This window comes from Typopeltis vanoorti, chromosome 2, assembly GCF_054136105.1.
Source record: "Typopeltis vanoorti isolate ZY-2024b chromosome 2, IOZ_Tvanoo_1.0, whole genome shotgun sequence".
Taxonomy (NCBI): domain Eukaryota; kingdom Metazoa; phylum Arthropoda; class Arachnida; order Uropygi; family Thelyphonidae; genus Typopeltis; species Typopeltis vanoorti.
Genome location: NC_143550.1, coordinates 140,089,428 through 140,108,383, shown reverse-complemented (window position 1 = coordinate 140,108,383; position 18,956 = coordinate 140,089,428). Strand labels below are relative to the sequence as shown.

General features: G+C 33.0%; 1 protein-coding gene across 2 annotated transcripts in view; it reads left to right on the top strand.

The window, feature by feature from the left end:
• The window catches only part of LOC150109471 (disco-interacting protein 2-like), a 456,967-nt gene that overhangs the window by 205,951 nt on the left and 232,060 nt on the right, over positions 1 to 18,956 (top strand). For both annotated transcript variants that reach the window (XM_090408476.1, XM_090408468.1), the window contains exon 3: positions 4,620 to 4,697. In XM_090408476.1, the coding sequence (XP_090264602.1) occupies positions 4,620 to 4,697 (78 nt within the window). The remainder of the gene's footprint in view (positions 1 to 4,619; positions 4,698 to 18,956) is intronic.

The window sequence follows — 18,956 nt, the reverse complement described above, 5'->3', positions numbered from 1 at the left end:
TATACATATACAGGCGAGGATAATCTAGTGTATTTCAATGCTACTAAAACAGTCTTTTTTATTTCTCTTAAGAAAAGAGAGCATTCATATCTTAATTAGTATTGATGATGCTCTTTAATTGGAAAGATGTTCCACTCCTATCTAGGATGCAAAGAATCTTTATAAGGCTTCATTAGACATTCTCATATGCAGGCAGCAGGGTTTTTCCTCCTGTAAACTCTGGTTTTTTCACTCCTTGAAATAGGCATACTGGTAATAAGAATACATGTAATTTACAGACATAATACACTGGCCTCATAGCCTTAGTTGCTTCAGCTATAAATCCAAACAGTCAACTTCTGAGAAAGATCTCACTTCACCTCTTACTTTAGATGATATTCAGATCTTTAGTCAAGATAAGATCTCTCATTTTAGGTAATTTCCCAAAATTGTGGGAATTCAAGACATTTGTTCTTGGTGAGATTTGGTCTTTGGATGGCTTCACAATTGTCTTTCAAGAGATAACTTCCATAAGACTTTAGTTTATTTTTAAATTCCACCTTTATAAAATTAAAGAATTTTTTTGTTCTCATTAAGTACATCGTATTCATTTGTGTGCAGGTTATTCTTTGTTAATTCGTCAGATCTATTATTATTATTGTTCCGGGAAACTCCAAGGAGTCGACAGACTCATCGAGGGAGGCCCTAACATCATGTCTGGAACAGCTATTCGACATTCACACAGTATCTATCATACCCTGCCTTGAACTCATTCACGGTCGTAGCACCCACAACAGATTCTGGAAGCTTATTCCACTCATTTACCACTCTCCAAGTAAAGAACCTAGCTCTAACACCCTTGTCAACCACGCTCTTGCCCAGCTTCCATGCATGGCCCCTAGTCCTCCCACCACCAGTCATATTTTCAAAAATATCTTCTGGATCAATCTTATAAAAACCCTTCAGTAATTTGAATGTCTCAATCATTAATTAATTATCACAAGTATGGATTTGCCACTTGTTCTACATCATATCAACTGGCCAACTTTACTTACCATTGGAAACTTGTGTAGTTGCTTTTGATATTTCCAAGACATTTCCAAGACAATCTATGAAGCGAAAAAACAACGTTTTTCATTAATCATCATATTACTTATATTACTATGGAATTATCTAGTGTTTTATCCTCTGAAAAATACAATATAATTTATAGAATTTCTTCAGAGTTCAGCTGAAAGAGTTTTTATGACAGTTAAATAGCCATGTGTGTAAATAACAAGAATCATTTGAATAGTGCTCAAATTGACACTGCAGTTATCAATATTTTAGGCCATAAAATATTGATAATCTCAGTGTTGTCAAAAGGATTAGAATATGCTGTTGCTCCAGAAATGTTTTCAATCATATATGTATGTTTTGTATTGATAAAGCCTTCATGACATCCCTTATTCCATAGCAAGTAAAATTCATTTTGATGCAGCATATATTTTGTTTCAATTTGTACTTACTCATAACAGTATCAAAAAAGGAAGTTTTAGCTCTATCATTGCTTAAATGAAATAAGAATTTAAGGATTACCAAAGCTGACAAACGGAAAACAGTTGTAGTTCATGATAAAAATTATTATTTTAGGAAACTTATCTTCTGCTTTAGGATCATACCACATATTGATGATGCGTTTCCAGAGATCCTACTCGGTCACAAATCAACAAATTTAGAAATCCTCTGGATGAAGTTCAATCTTGAGATGAAGACACTAGCAAAAGGTTCAGATTTCATCTTGCTAGACCTCTCCTGATTTATGAACTTCCAAAGATGCATAAAGAAAATGTTCATTTAAGATCAATTGTTAATTGTATAGGTTATCTGATCTATAACCTCTCAAAATATCTGCATGCTTCTCTCTCTCCACATTTACTGCCAATTCATCTTCTTTCATTAAAAATTCAGAGAATTTCAGGAATAAAGTATCTGTATTATCTTCACAAACTACAGATCTGTTAATTAGTTTTGACATAGTTTCACTCTTACAATACTGGCTGATACAACAGAATTATTACATAATGATTTTCTTCTGATATTGTGAAATTATTCCATTTTGTTATAAATTTAGGTTACCTTTCATGTCATAACAAACTTCATAAGCAGATTGAAGGGACTGCAATAGTCACCTATTTCCCCAACTTTAGCAAATTATTTCATGAAACAGTTTGAACAACATATACTGAATGTTTTTTCTCCTAGGCCATTGACTTGGTATAGGTACATTAATGATGTTTTTGCTGTTTGGAACTCTTCTTTGTCAGAACTTTATGGATCGTAAGACTTTTATGCATAATTGACCTGTATGTATTTAATTCCTTCCTAGACATTCTGAAAGATAAATATCGTCCTCTCTCTCTCTCTCTCTCTCTCATTCTGGAGTTTATAAAATTCCTTGCTCATGTTATTATGCGAGACTAGTCATTCAGCACAGATTCATATGGAAGAACACTTTTTGGAAGTGTTTTTGAAAATTTGGGAGTCCTAGTAGTGGTGTTTGAACCCCCTTCAGACATGGGTGTGATTGAGTAGATAATGATTTATTTTGTTATTAACTGATGCAATATAAAACTTTTCTTTTATTTATATATTAGAAAATAACAATACATTTTGTGACTTTTTTTTTTTTTTTTTTTTGACTACCTGTATTAGAAACTATAACTCATTCTTTTAGGAATGTTAGTCAAGTGAGTAATATTTATTATCTGACTAGTTTATAATGAATTTACTATTTATTATCTTCATATCGCTTACCAATTGTATCCCTGAAGATGCCGATAGCAAAAATCGGAGAAACTAGTCGGATAATAAATATTACTCACTTGACTAACATTCCTAAAAAAATAAGTTATAATTTCTAACAATGCATTTTATTTAAACATATTTTCATTTAGTATCTCTATAGCTTATTTGATGCTGATGATGACCTTTTGTTGAAAAGATGTGAATTTGAATCCCATATAGGACTTTAGGAATCTTTTACAATGGCTTTTTATCTGAAGGCGAGTTACACACACACACACACACACTACTACTAGTGTTGTAGGTTCTGCATCATGTTTTATGTTGGATTAATATTGAAAAAAAAATGAATTATAAAAAAAAAATTCATACAGAACTGGAAGGGTGTCTCATCATTAAAAATATGTAAATCAGTCAAACAGTGCTCTTGCAGTTTTATAGGCATAGCAAATTATAAACATAAAATTAATTCTTATCATAACAAGAAGTAGATTTATGAAACCTGACAGGTCATGCTCATATTAAGGGAAAGATGATGAGATGAGATACATTTCCATGTTTTGTAATAATTACATTCATTATAGTCATATAATTAAGTTCATCAAATGATTATACTCAGGGGCTCAACAGATGTGCTCGCCTGCAGTGGCATGTAAATTTTGTCAGCTGGTGAGTAGTTGCATACTGAGCAAAAATAGAATATTCTTTATTTAATAAACAACTTTCTGAACAAAATCTTTTTTTAACTTTAAGAAAACACAGATGAATATGTTTAATATAAAGGATTGCTCTAGTAACAAAAATTAACATAAATTATATTTTCCAAAAATCAATGTTTTTATTCTTCATCCTATTCTTATTATTTATTAACTTCTTTTTGGAATGGTTCTTATGAAAAGGAAATGTTATTCAAATGATGATACAAAACTACTAAGCACTCCTATTTGGATATATATATATATATATATGTGTGTATATAAAATGGTGTGTGTGGGGGGAGATCTTGGGTAAGTACATTATTTTCATGGTGAGTAGTTTTGTATAATATGTCAAGCCCTGATATATATATATATGTGTGTGTTTGTGTGTGTGTATATCAGGGCATTTAAAATATAACTTGACCAGTTATATTTTAAAATGAGTTAGTTTACTAATATTCTTAACTTTGAGTTCAGGAAGGGACATTGCTCTTTAGCTCGGAAATTTTAAAAACTAAGCATATTTTATTTTATTCCTCTATGCAAAGATGTGAAATATGCAAATATAATAATGGAAAAAAATATTTATTACCGTAGCATTTCTGTAATATTTTTGGCATATGCTCAAGATTTTGCTTTCCCCTCTTTGTACACATTATGGTCCTTCTGTTATAACATGCTCAGGAAAACAGCAATGGCAAGCAGAAACTACAACCTGATTTACTGAATAGAATAGCAGGGAATATGCAGCATAATATATATTGTGGCCATTCAGTTTTCTTCAAGTCAACAGTGCACTTTAAATGTGAGATTCCCCCCCCCCCTCTTCCAGTACATGAATTAAAATAAGAAAAAAGAAATTACCCAAATCTAAACAAACTACTGAATTTTCCATTTCAAATAAAAATAAACATTCTCCTAAAATAAAAAGATATCTTGGCCTCTGGATATAGGTTTCTAATGGCGACCCTAGAGTGATGAAATTGGAAACTAATATGCATACATGTATGCAGATCCCCATCTCTTATCCATCACATGGTTATATCCCAAGCAGAATTTGGATCTCTGTTTTGAAAAAGAATTAGGCTATTCTGGATTAATATGGTTTTCTATTATAGAATATAATATGGTTTGTTAATAATTATAATATATTTTTAGGCTCTGCTAGTCCCTCTACACGTGCCAAGCGACGGGCGCATCGCAGACTTACTCGCAATGAAAGCAGGTATCATTCTGGTAAGTTATTGTGAATGGCCCTTTTCTTTTTTTTTGATGTGTAAGTTATGTTTTTGAAATAGTTTTTGCATGTCATTCAGATTATTGAATTATGCATAGCAAATATTTATTCATCCTAGATTCATAGTTGCATCAGCATTCATTATAATAAATTATGAACACAACTACTGCGCTAGAGTAATAACGTCAATTCAGTATAAACCAAAATAATCACTTGATATCAAGTGATTTCATATCAAGGTACCTCGAGTACATACGAAGAGACAAGCTGCATTACAGTACACATAGTGAGCTAAAGTCATACTAATTTGGTCAACCATTAACGCAACTGGCCTGACCTTTGGCGAAAAAATTTTGGTTTATATTAAATTGAAGTTATAGTATGCCTACACTTTGTAAAGCTCCTCTTGGCTTTCTGCCAAGAATAGTTGATTCATGCTGAAGGGGAGAAAGAAATGAAGGATGTACGAATTGGTCGCCAACATGCGAAATCATGTGCTTTCTTGTCTGTTGCTGTATTAGTTTAAAACTACAATGTTCGTAAAAGAAAAGCTAAATTTTCTGACCTGTAATAATAAACAAACTCATCCCAGAAGATGGACTGATTATCCTATTATTGGAATGGATTCTCCTTTTTGTGACGTGCAGAAGTGTCAATTGGTCTCGAATCTGTGGGCGTACTATACAATAATACAGTAGTTGCTTCCATAATTTATTTTAGATAATGAATCCTTAGTCAATTATTTTTAAAACAATTTTATTAATGACATCAACTTGATGATATCAGTTAAAAATAAAAAGATCGTGACCAAAAGGTGAATTGTTTTATCGATATAAATCTGTAGCTGTGAATTCTAATTTGTTCAGCTATCATGTAATCCAATTTCTAAGTTTGTTTTTTTTAAGTACCCTCCAAAACATTTTACCACGATCATACAATTTACCTTCTAAACTTATATCTTCTTTTGATTATTTTTTAGATACTCTCGCACATAATTTAGTTTTCCTGTAAGAGCATGTGCTGATTTGGCAGCCAGAAACTTTTCTTTATATTATCTTCTTTTTATGGCCTGCTCTTTTACTTTACTGTGTCCATCAGTATTCTTATTTTCCTCTCCTTGCAAATAACTTTGTCACTTTTTCTTTGCTGATTCAGTCGGTGTTTTCTTCAGCAATCACTAAGGTTTGGTTCTTCCTTGTTTCTTTCATATTTCCCAATAATATGTGTGTGTTTGAGTATATAATCAACATCTAGAAGTTACTTGACTTTGATTCTTTTCAAAATTTTCATATTCATTTTTCTTAGCATGATATACATTTTTGTCCTGTTCAAAAGTAGATAGCGATCACTTCCCATTTCAGAACCCCCATACAGTTGTGTCTCCTGGTCTAAGCTGATGATATACCTATCAGTAAATGTAATGAGATCTTTGTGTATTTATTACACAGCTGTTTGGTCTTTTTTTATGTAACTCCCACACACACGAAAGACTTTTTGTAAACCTATAGTTATCTTGTGTTAATATTTTTATTAACACATGATAACTATAGTTAATAGTTAATAGTTAATATTTTTTATTAATTTTATATATATATATATATAAATATATAAATTATTAGATCAAAAAAGGAACGAAGACATTTTAAAAGAACTAAAAACAAAATCAATAGAAGAAAAACTAAACAATTATAAATAAAAAATGAACATGTAAACCGATGGCATGATGATGATCATCATCATCATGCATATCAAGGATTTATGCCTAGCATGGCCTGTTCCAGCCTCAGAAGTCATCGTTGAATCTTTTAAGAGGACGTCCTGGTTTTCTTTTTCCTAATGGCTTGTACTTTAAGGCTTGTTTTGGTAATCTTTTCTATTTTCATTCTTTGAACGGGTTCCATCCATTTGTGTTTATATTTTTAAATTTTTTATATTGCTGATTCTTGGTTTAATTCTTTCAAAATTTCTTCGTTTCTTTTGTGATCAAATGGAGTATACTTTACAGTTTTTCTCATAAACTTCATTTCTGCTGTTATTAATCTTCATTTTTCTTTTTGTTTTGTTGTCCAGATTTCACTTCCATACAATAAGACGGGTAGGGCTAATGTATTGTATACTTTTAGTCTGGTTTGTTTTTGAACTAGGTTTGGTTTAAATATAGAGTTAATTACACCTGTTATTTTTAAATATTTTGCAATTTTTAGGTTTATATCTTTTTCATTTTCATATGTGATCATACATCCTAGGTAGTTAAATGAATTCACCTGTTTTAAGATCTTGTTATCTATTACTATTTTAGTTCTTACTGGATCTTGTCCTTTAAATGCCATAGTTTTTGATTTTTCTGTTGATATTATCATACCATAATCTTTAGCTATCTCAATTAGATCTAAAATAGCTTTCTGTAAGTTATCTTCAGAATTTGTAATTATTATTTGGTCGTCAGCAAAAAGGAGTGTTTAAGTTCACAGTAGGACAAAGTTTATCTTGATGGAAATTTTTATCCCATTTTATTATTATTTCATTTAGGTAAATATTAAAGAGAGTTGCTGAGAGGGGCATCCCTGTCAGACCCCCTTGATACGGTACAAAGTGCCTTAGACGATAGAAATATAAGATCTGATAATGTTGGAGTCTTGACAAGTAACAGACTGATTTGGAGGAAAATTGTAGATAGGAAGTTAGTAATGATGTAATTTTTTCATGTAGTACTGTCATATCCTGTACACCCATTGAGGGTACATGGCAGGAATTTGATGATGATGATATATACTTATGATAGCTTTTAGGATATTATTTGGTATTTGTCTTTCTTTTAATATGTTAAATAAAATGCTTCTTTTAACTTTGTCAAATGCTTTTTCAAAGTCAATAAATGCAATATATGTTTCTAAATTGTATCTCTTCTTTTCTCTATTATTAATTTTAGGCAAAGAGCTGGGTCTATACATGATCGTCCTTTTCTAAATCCATTCTATACTTCTAAAATAAAGTTTTCAGAATATTTCATTAGTTTGTTATTTAAAATAAAATTCTGCTATATATTTTGTAACAGGAATTTAGTATACTTATGCATCTATAGTTTTTAGAGTCATCTCTATTATCTTTTTTAATGATAGGAATCACAATTGCTTTTTTCCATTCTATTGGGGGGTTACCAGTTGTTATAAATTTTATTTAAAAATAATAGGCGTCTTTGAATCTTGTTCCTGCATATTTATATAGTTCTGAACCTAGCTTATCTTCTCCAGGTGAGTTTCCTTTTCATTTTCATTAAATGTTTCCCAGTTGTCTTTTTTAAAATATTTGTCTGTCCACAATTCTGTGTAGAAATTTAGAAAATCTTCTAATTTCAATTCGATGTTTAATTTTATGTTTTCTTTAGTATCTGCATTTAGGTGTTTCAAAATCTTATATACATTGGGTCTTATTTTATATAAATCATGTTCTAAATTAGAAAAAATTTGTTCCATGATTCTCTATTGTTAAATTTTGATTAATTGAAACTTTTAAGAATTTCATTTATCATCATTTAACAAGCAAAACCCTGAAAAGAATATACTTGCATCCAAGTATGTGTTATATGTATCTGGACAAATATAGAACACATTATTACAAAGAACGGAAATTGTGAATAATTAAGTGAAAGAATTCTTACTAAATTGTCTAATGTCAGTGATACTTTGTAAATATATCATAATTTTAAAAATAGATAATACAATGAATTGTTGTAAGACTTACACGTAAGTTAATGTGAACAAAAGGTCAAAGTACAAGGGCACGTTAACAGAATAAAAGGTTTCCCCAGGTGGTATCAATTGAACACGGCACGTGGAGTGGTAAGCGGTCAAAACGAAATTAAACGCTACGAAGCGAGACCCACGTGGGGAGAATTCTATGCAACGGGTGAACAACGAAGAGTGTCAGTAGGGAGATGGTATAAAAGGGTTAGGAAACCCCCCCCCCCCCCCACACACACACAATTTGCTTAGGCTTTTGGGTTTTTGCAGTAGTGAGCATCTCTCTTCCAGAACGTCCAGACGAAGGGTCAGCGGGGAGCTCTGCTCAGACTCCCGTAGGTAATAGTCGGAAATGCCGCGTGTCAGTTAAAGAGATTATGTACCCCAAACCTGAACATGGAAGAAAATATATCTATGCTGAAGACAGGCAATCCAAGGAAAAAGTTGAGTGTCTCGGTAAGGAACCCCATGGAAACAGAATCGCCAGACACGCCAACAAAGTCCCTGGAATAGGCTTGATATGCTAGAAATGTGTGGACCTACCAATGACCGGAGAAATCCATGCCAAGACACCAACTGAAAGGAAATCGCATGAGGAACAAGAGCCGAAGGAACAAGTATAAGAAGACCATGTGTACGGTAAAGTTGAAAGTTCTTTGTCTAGTATTATGTATAAGGATAAGAAATTAATTCTAAACTGAGAATCAAGGACTTTGATTAAGATAAGACAGGACTGTAGCATGTTGATATTAGTTAGAAGAAAGTGAGATTCCTCTTGAATGTGTTGAGTTAATATTTATGTTTTAATTGAATATTAAGATGATCTAATTTGAGTATTAAAGTAACTCTTGAAAATTCATGTTAATATTGTTGTTTAAGATTACTAGGTTCTTAATCTTATAAAGGAATGTTTCTTTGATAATCTTATTTACTGGGGATACATGTGAATTAGTTTGTTTAGTATTGAATTGATCCTGATTGAATGTTCTTTGTATTGTATGATAACTATGTATGATATTGTATGATATGTTTAATAAACCTTTTGCTATCTAAAAATCCAATTGTCTGAGTTTAGAATTTGATGCACACTCACAAAAAAAGTATAAATCTAAGCGGGAGAAAATAGATTGTAGTTTAGGTTGATTAGATTGTAATTGCAAACCAATGGTCATTAGTGTACATCTGATAATTCACTTCTTGATTAAGATTTCCTTTTCTTAATCTAATGGTTCTAGGTGACGCACCATTAAAATATAAATTTTCCTAGAGCATTAAAATATAAATTTAAGAGAGGCAAGATTTCAGAACTTTTGACACCTCGGATTTGGCTCGATCCCGAGGCAATTCCTTTGTGTTTCAATAGTACAATGTGACTTATTGTAGAATATGTATATTAATAAGAAATTAAGAAAGTAGGACACAACACTGTCTTTTTCTGACTTCTCTTTTAGATATGGCTCTTATTCTTTTATATTCTATTTCATCTTCTAATATTTTACTGATCATTTATGATGGTCTTCTTTTTTCATTTTGAATATTTCTTTGGTTGTATCAGTTTTTTCCTTTTATCAGAATTTTTGGTCTTTCCCAAGCTTTCATTTGCTGCTGCATTTAGTATCATTTTTATATTAAGCTATTTTATTTCTATTCGTTTTGTTTTGTTTTATTTTATCTATATATTGGTTAATTCTTTATGTTGGAGGTTTCATGGATTTTTTCCAACACTCAAAAAGAATTAAAATAGAATTTAATGTTTCCTATATTTCGTCCTAGTTACTAGGACGAAATATAGCGAATACAATCGTAAAATGAACATTATCCTCCGCAATCGCGCTACCTACATCCCGCTAGAACACGACCCCACAAAAACACAAGTTAAGAAATTAAAAATCTTACTTAAAAAAGTAACCTCCTGGCTCCCTGACGTCACGAAAAAACTTAAACCTCCTCCCTCCCCCCGAATATACGGTTTACCAAAAATCCACAAACCCAATTCCCCACTCGGGCTTATAGTAGATGCCACCAATGCACCTTGTTACAGACTGTCTAAACAGTCCCCCCTCACCGGAAATTCCGCATCCTATATAAAAAACTCGACCCACTTTAAAGCCCTGACAGAAAATTTAACCTTGAATAATACAGACATATTAGTAAGCTTTGATATCTTCTCATTGTTTACCAATATTCCCTTAACTGACACTTTATCTCTCTTAGAAAACGTTTTTCCCTCTGACATCTTAGATCTCTTTTCCTTTGCCATCAACTCTGGATATTTCTCTTGGAAGAACAAAATCTACAAGCAGATAGAGGGAACCGCCATGGGTTTCCCCCTCTCACCCCCCTGCCAATTTCTATATGGAAGATTTCGAAAAACGAGCCTTAGACTCAGCCCCACTCAAACCGTCTATCTGGCTAAGATATGTAGATGATGTGTTCTCTATTTGGCCTCATGGCCCAGACACGTTTGACTCCTTCCTCAGTCATCTCAATAGCCTACATCCAAGAATCCAGTTTACTATGGAAAAGGAAAAGAACAATTGTTTACCCTTCCTAGACACCTTAGTCACACGCCTGCCTAATGATACACTTGCCTTCACTGTATACAGAAAACCCACACACACAGGCAGATACATTCACAAACTCTCCCACCACCACCCCTCGCAACAATATGGCATCATTAAAACTCTTACCAAGAGAGCCCACAATCTTTGTTCCAGTGGAACCGCCCTCACTACTGAGCTTAACCACATACACAGAACTTTCCTCTCCAATGGCTACAGTGAACACAGTATCAAAAAAATAATCAATTCCTCCCCCATTCCCCGTTCCTCTCGTCAACAAGATTTTAAAAATGCCATCACCATACCCTACATCCGTGGCACTTCGGAAAAAATAGCCAAGATACTAAAAAAGTGTAACCTACACACAGCATATAAACCCTACCGCAAACTTGCTACCCTTATCCGGTCTATGAAAGATCAGCTCCCTCCTCTCTCTCTCTCTCTGCCTGGAGTTTACAAAGTACCCTGTTCCTGTAAGCTTGCGTACTTTGGACAGACAGGCAGATCAGCATCCATCCGCCTGGAGGAACACAAGTCGTACATCGTTAAACACAACTATGGCCATTCAGGCTTGGCATGTTTTGGACACCACCCACAGAGTATCATGGAAAAAAACCACCATGCTCCACCACAGCAAATTCAAGAAAGAGAGACTTTTCTTAGAAGCAGCAGCAGCAGCTCTCAGAAACCAACCAAATCTTAATAAATACGGTTGCATTAAGCTTCCGAAGATTTGGGAAACACTCATCACCAGAGGTCCCACCTACATTCCAGGCCACCTACGACCGCCCTTAGAGGGCACTCCACCTAGATAGGACTTTAGTGTCACCCACGTGGTTGGGCTTAGTATTGTAAGTTTTTGTGTGCATGTTACATTAATTGTTTTTGTAATCCCCGTAGATGTCCTAGTGACTAGGACGAAATATAGGAAGTATTAAATTCTATTTTAATTCTTTTTGAGTGTTGTAAAAAATCCATTAAACCTCCAACATAATGTCCTCACAGCACTTAAGCCTCTACACAAGAATGGTTAATTCTTTGTTCATATAGCCATTGTATATTTGTGTCATTTAATAGCCTACTTTTATAAACAAACGTTTTAAATTTTCTTTCTGCTCTTATTACATGTAGCCATTTAGGTGGTAGTCTTAATTTTATTTTAACGAGGAAGTGATCACTACTTATTTCATATCCTCTGTGAACTCTAACATCTAACGAAAACTTTGTCTTTTCATTCAAGATAAAATAATGTAATATTGATTTCCATCCTCTTGCTGCCTAAGTGTATTTATGTATGTCTTTATTTTTATAGAAAGAATTCATTATTTTTAGGTTATTATAAACTACAAAGTCAATCAATTTTTTACCATTCCTGTTTAGAGTATGTTCTCCATATATTCCTATATTTTTATTAAATTTTGTGTTTCCAATTCTTGCATTTGAGTCTCCTGCTAAAATTACATAATCATTTTATTTATTTTATTATAAATATTTTGTAGCTGGTTATAAAATTCAATATTATTCTGTTCTCTTCCTTCTTCTGGGGCATATAAACCAATTTTTGTTAAATAACCTCTATTTTTATTCTAGCTTCTATTATTCTTTCGATGATGATGATGATGATATATATATATATTCATTTTTAATATACTAATTAAGAACCCGAGAGTTATAACAAAATGAGATTTATTTGAAAAACGCAACATGTTTCGCCGAGATTGACTTCATCAGGCGTTAAGAACATAGAAAGATATTAAAAGACACTGAAAATAATATTGAGACACTCTAAAGTTATAATATTCAACTGTGAATTACAGTTATTATGAACTTGAGTTATAGTCCGTGTTAAAGTTCTATTGTTGTACACTTGTGCGTGTGTGGCACCACGTGATCTCCAGTATCTGATAGTAGAGCTGAAAGAGTCAGGCAAATTATAGCTGAGATTATTGTTCATATGAAGAGGGTCCAAGGTGATTTCTTTTGACTCTACAATGCGGCATTCTACCTCATCATGGCAAATGTGTAGGTTTGAAGTTGTTATCCAATTTACTTCATGTGGGCGGCTTTTGTTGTTCATGTTTATTGAAAACAGGACATGGCCTGATAGAGCAGTGGCTCTGGTTCTCTTGTAAGCATTGTCTCTCCGGTGTTCCTCGAGACGTAGGAGGATAGATTTCTCCGTTTGGCCATAGTAAGGTTTTCTGCACTCACATGTGACTTTGTATACACCTGGGAATTGTAGAAGGTTGTGAGATTGTTTATAGTTGTTGAAATGTGATCTTATTTTTGGCAGAGTCGAGAAGCACGTTGGTATGTTAAACTTCTTTAGGATTCTACTCAGCTTTTTGGATAGTGTGCTGATATATGGCAAGGAGATATGACCTTTGGAGTCGTCCTGTGTCTCTACGTTGATGGTGGGATAATGAGTTGTTAATACTTTTAAAGAGTAGTCATTGTTTTTAAAGGTCCATTTAAGATGTTGTAGTTCTTTTTTTAGTTCTTCTTCATCTGACAGTACAGATCTTGCACGATTCGCAAGAGTTGATATAATACCCAACTTTTGCGCTGGAAGGTGATGTGAGGACGCATGCAAATATCTGTCCGTGTGTGTTGGCTTTCTAAATATAGAGACTTTTATTGATTCAGGCGTCTTGGTGAATTTAACATCTAGGAAACAGATGGAATTATTTTCTTCAATCTCCATGGTCAATTTTATATCCTGATGGAGGTTGTTTAAGTGGTTGAGAAACCTGTGAAGGTTCTCAATACTATGCTCCCATATGAGGAATATATCGTCCACATATCTAAGCCAAATTCTTGGTTTTAAACTAAAAGAGGAGATTGCCTTTTGTTCAAAATCCTTGAAAAAAATGTTGGCTAATACAGGAGAGAGGGGGCTTCCCATAGCTAATCCTTTGACCTGTTTATATAGTTTACCTTCGAATTCAAAATAGCCAGAGTTTACACAGTGAGATAGCAGAGAGAAAATTTTATTTGAAATCTTGTTCTTTAAAATATGGAGAACGTCCTGTGTCGGAATGTTGGTAAAGAGTGCTATCACGTCAAAGCTCACCATGATGTCAGAAGATTTGAGTTATAAGTCCTTGATTTTAGAGACAAAATCTGTTGAGTTTTTAATATAAGAAGATGATTTTCCCGCATAAGCTTTTAATGATGACGCCAGATATTTGGATAACCTGTATGTGGGTGAGTCAATGCTGTCTACTATAGGTCTCAGTGGATAGTTTTCTTTGTGTACCTTAGGGAGACCATATAACCTTGGAATGAGTGGGTGTAAAGAACGGATGGAAAGCCGTGTATTTCGTGGAATTTCGGTGGTCTTTTGTAGGAGATTATTGGTTCTATTGTGTATTTCTCTTGTTGGATCCCTCTCAATTTCCGAATAACTATCTGACTCTAACAATGTTAAGATTTTTTCTCGGTAGTCTATTTTATCTAGAACTACAGTTGCATTCCCCTTATCAGCTTTTAAGATGATGATGTCCTTGTTAATCCGTAGATTTTTAATTGCAAGTCTCTCACCAGGGGATATATTATCAGAAGGAGGTTTTGCGTTGTTGATTGCAAGAATTGCTTCTATGCGAAGTAAACTCGCATCTGCGGTAGGAAGTAGCAAAGCTGCTTTCTCCATCTTAGTTAAAAGTAGTTCTTCAAATATATATATATATATATATATTTGTATGTAAAATTAATAAAAAAAATAGGGAAAACCTGCTCTCAAGACCAAACATGGAACTTTTTCAAGCCACTTCAGGCCTCCAATAAGCAAGATGATGTCTCACACAGAGCAATAAAATTAATTTCCCACCTAAAGACAATTACAAACATCCATGCCCATGGTGAAATTCAAACTTGTGACCTGTTGGCTGGAGAGTGAATATATTAAACACTCGGCCAAATGGGTACTAGCAACCTGGTCTGATCAATGAAAAATGACAGTGACAAAGTAAATTATCAATGTGTGTGTGTGTGTGTGTGTGTGTGCACATTCACACATACATTCATGTGATAAATACTCTTCTGTTTCCTCAGCTTTGATAGTGACTTTAAATTACAGAAGTGAAATATGTTTGAAACTTGATATTTGTAGTTGTGTCAGCTTGCATAACTGTTTGTATGTTATTCTAAATAGAAAATAGCCTCTAGTGTACCTAGTGGATTCAATTACATGAACTCTGGTATATACGACTAATTTCAATACACCATTAGTACAGTCCTCTGATGAACAGAAGTGATATCTATCATGAAATTTTAATCAGCCCTATTTGCTGTTTAATTATAATATGATGTACAGTATTAATGTTACATCCATAGCTAGGCTGTCTGGAGAAAAACTGTTTTAAGTTTAATTCTAGTCACCAACTAGAGGAACATTTTGTAAGCCTTTATTCGACTGTTTGAGTTAGTTCTTTGGCATGATTAAGTAGTGTTTTCCCTCCTGGAAACTTGGATTTTTCATTCTCTAAACCCCAGATCATAGAACTTGCTCTATTTCAGACAATGATATATAGTGATATGTTTAGGGACTACTACAAAGACAGCACTTGTCTGCCACCCCCTTCTCCAGATGCCAATTAAAATCATCTTGAGCCAGCTATTCTGATTGGCTAAGGGTGTAGACAGGCTACCCACCAGTGTCCAACAATTAGTTAGTTAGGACTAAATAGTATCACCTACTTTTGAGAGTGCAGTTAATTAGTCCTAAAAGTTAGTTAGTTAGGGCTAAATAGTCCCCTACTCTGGGGATTAAAAGGTGTTGTGGAATTTTTGTATAATATTGTTTTGTCTGTTTTGATTGTTACAATTTTGACATGTAAAGAGGAAATGATTTATCTCTGAACAAGCAGTATTTCTTTCACTTGCTCTATTATTATTAAAAAGAAACTAATATATTTTTTTTTTTTGTTTTGTTTAACTTAAAAAAAGTTGCAGCTGAATGGTGAAAGACAGCGATAGTTTATTTTATTGCATGTATTCATATGAGCAGAATTTAAATGCTGATTCCACATTTATAGCTAAATTTTCTTTATAATATTCACAAGTATTGTTAATTAATATTTTCTTATAATTCAGAAGCTATTTTAAGCAAATTTTAAATCTTTATAATCTATAATACTGTTTATGAAGGATGATGTCATGAGCATGCTAATTGTGCTTCCTGCTTTAACAGAATTTTTTTTTCCTGTTGAATGAGAGATTCAATTTGTCTCTAGCATCTGTAATTCAGTGATCATGATAGATTATGAAAGTTGGCATTGCTTGATTAAGCATAGTCTACTGGTATATTTGTACTGATAAATATTTTTCTTTGTATTCATTCTGCTCTAATTTTTATGAAGTTTAAATAAAAGAGCAATTTTTTTTTTTCAATGCTAAGTTTATGCATTTGCTATGTGTCTCCTAAGTTTATACTTAAAAGTGCCATTTAAGAGAGTTTTCTTAACTTCTGCTGCTGTTTTATTGCTTTATTCCTGCTCCTCCTACTCCTCCTGGTTTTATTGAGTTAAGCTAATGGGTTTCAGGATAATAATTGTAGGGAATTACTGTATTCAAGGACTTGTCATCTAATTAATCATAGTGTCTTTGTCCTGTTGTAATAGCTAGCTAGCTATCTAGTTGAGGGAAGTAAATTGGAGATAAAAAATGAAAGCACTTCATTCAAGACACACACACACACACACACACACACACACACACACACACACACACACACACACACACACACACACACACACACACACACACACACACAGTTCTAATGTTTTGGTAGCTTTTTGTAATCTGTTATATGAATAGATTTTTTCTTTTTGATGATATGAAAGTCCTTGTTTTGAAAAAAGTGATATTCAAAATCATTTAATAGTTTTTTAAAAATAACATGTCTAAGTAAAACAGCTTCTATGTGCATTGTTCCATTTCTAATTATACAGGAAATGGAACAGGGTGACCCTTAAGTCAGAGGTGTTTAAACATTTAATAACTATTTTATTTATTAATTATTTTTATTCTTTTTTGTTATAATGAAATGCAAAACCTGGAGTTTTTTTATTAGTTATGAAAAACCATATCATCTAAATACCTTCCATTTTCAATTTCACAAACATGGGTGCTTTCTACAACTTGTTCCATGACACCTGTTAATGTTTCTGGTTGCAGCGCTATAATTTTTGCATGAATGTTCTCCTTCAGCTGTTGATCTTGTTTGCATACCTTTTCCTTCAGATAATCCATAGGAAGAAAATGGGAGCCATCAGATTCGGAAAACATGATAGCCAATTAATTGCAGATCTTCACGAAATTATTCACTTGCAAAAAATGCCTTAGGAGTTCCATTGAATCTGGTGGTGTGGGTTCTGTGAAATACAGGTTTTGTACTTCATTATAACAAATAACAATAAAAATAATCAATGAATAAATAAAAAAGTTATCAAATATTTTAAACACCTTCTGTATAATGTACTTGAAAATATACACAATGAAATTTTCAATGATATAATCAGGTGAAATTTAAAATTTTTTAAATTTTAATTTCAATTTTTTTAAAATTTTCATTAATACAGGTGAAACTTTAAATTTCACATGTGCAGAAATCAGTAGTTCACTGCAATATATAAAAAAAACTATAATAATTTCATATCTTATAAGAAATGAAATTTCATTATAATATTACACAAAATTACAAATTTGCAGTATTAAGAAATAATAACAGTTATTGAAGAATTATTGCTGTATAAAGATTGCCAGGTCAAGTGATGTATGAATACTACATTCATTCCATAGATGGCATTACTTTTCTGGTTTAAATAAAGTGAGATTAGTTGAGCTAGCTGAGGAATTAGATAAGTACCAGATCAACATAATAGGGGTGACTGAAACAAAAAAGACAAAAACTGGTGAGATCTTTCTGAGCAATAAATACAAAATGTTATATTCAGGCAATGACAATCAAGGAAAAGAAAGAGTAGCCATAGTATTCAACACAAAATACGAGGCTAATCTTCTTGAATGGCAGGCAATCTCAAGTAGAGTAACGTGGGCAAATATGAGAATGGGGAACTGGACAATGAGACTTATTTGTGCCTATGGTCCCATAGAAGGTTCTACTAAGGTAGAAGTGGAGGAATTTTTTGATGCTTTAGAAAAAGCAACTGACACAATGAAAAAGGAAAAGTTGGTCCTTGTTGGGGATCTAAATAGCAGAGTAGGAAATGATTGTGAGACATAGAAAAAATATTTTGGGAAAATTTGGAGAAAAGAGCAAAGCTAATAATAATGGCAAATATCTGTCGAATTTCTGCTCAGGACATGGACTGGTTATTACTAACACCATGTTCCAACATAAAAATGTGCACAAATTCACATGGAGAGAAGAGGGAAGGAATAAGAAAAGTCTCATTGACTATGTTATTGTTGATAGTGATGTTCTCTCTCTGGTGCAGGACACCAGAGTGTACAGAGGATTTGAAATTGGAAGTGATCACTATTTAGTCTTGAGCAGGATAAAATTGATTTTCATATTGAAAAGAATAACATGTAAGAAAGTTTTAAAGCGAATAAAAGTTGAGCAGCTCTCAGATGTGAACTGTAGACTAAAATACACGATTATTGAAGAAAAAATTAAAGAGTTTGAGAACAGGAGCCAAACCTTGGCAAGCCTTGAAGAAAACCCTGATTGATTCAGCTAGAGAGGCATGTGGTGAGGTTGTCTGCAAGGATAGAAAAATTAGAACTCCATGGTAGACACAGGAAGTTAAAGAGGCAGTGAAAGAAAAGAAGAAAGCATATCAATAGTTCCTGGCAAATAAGTCAGCTTGTGCTCTTAGAGAATACAGAGACAAATGTAAGAAAGCTGAACAATGTGTAAAACTAGCTAAACAAAAGTCATGGGAACATAACTAAACAAAAGACTTTGGCAGGAACATAGAAGAAAATAAAT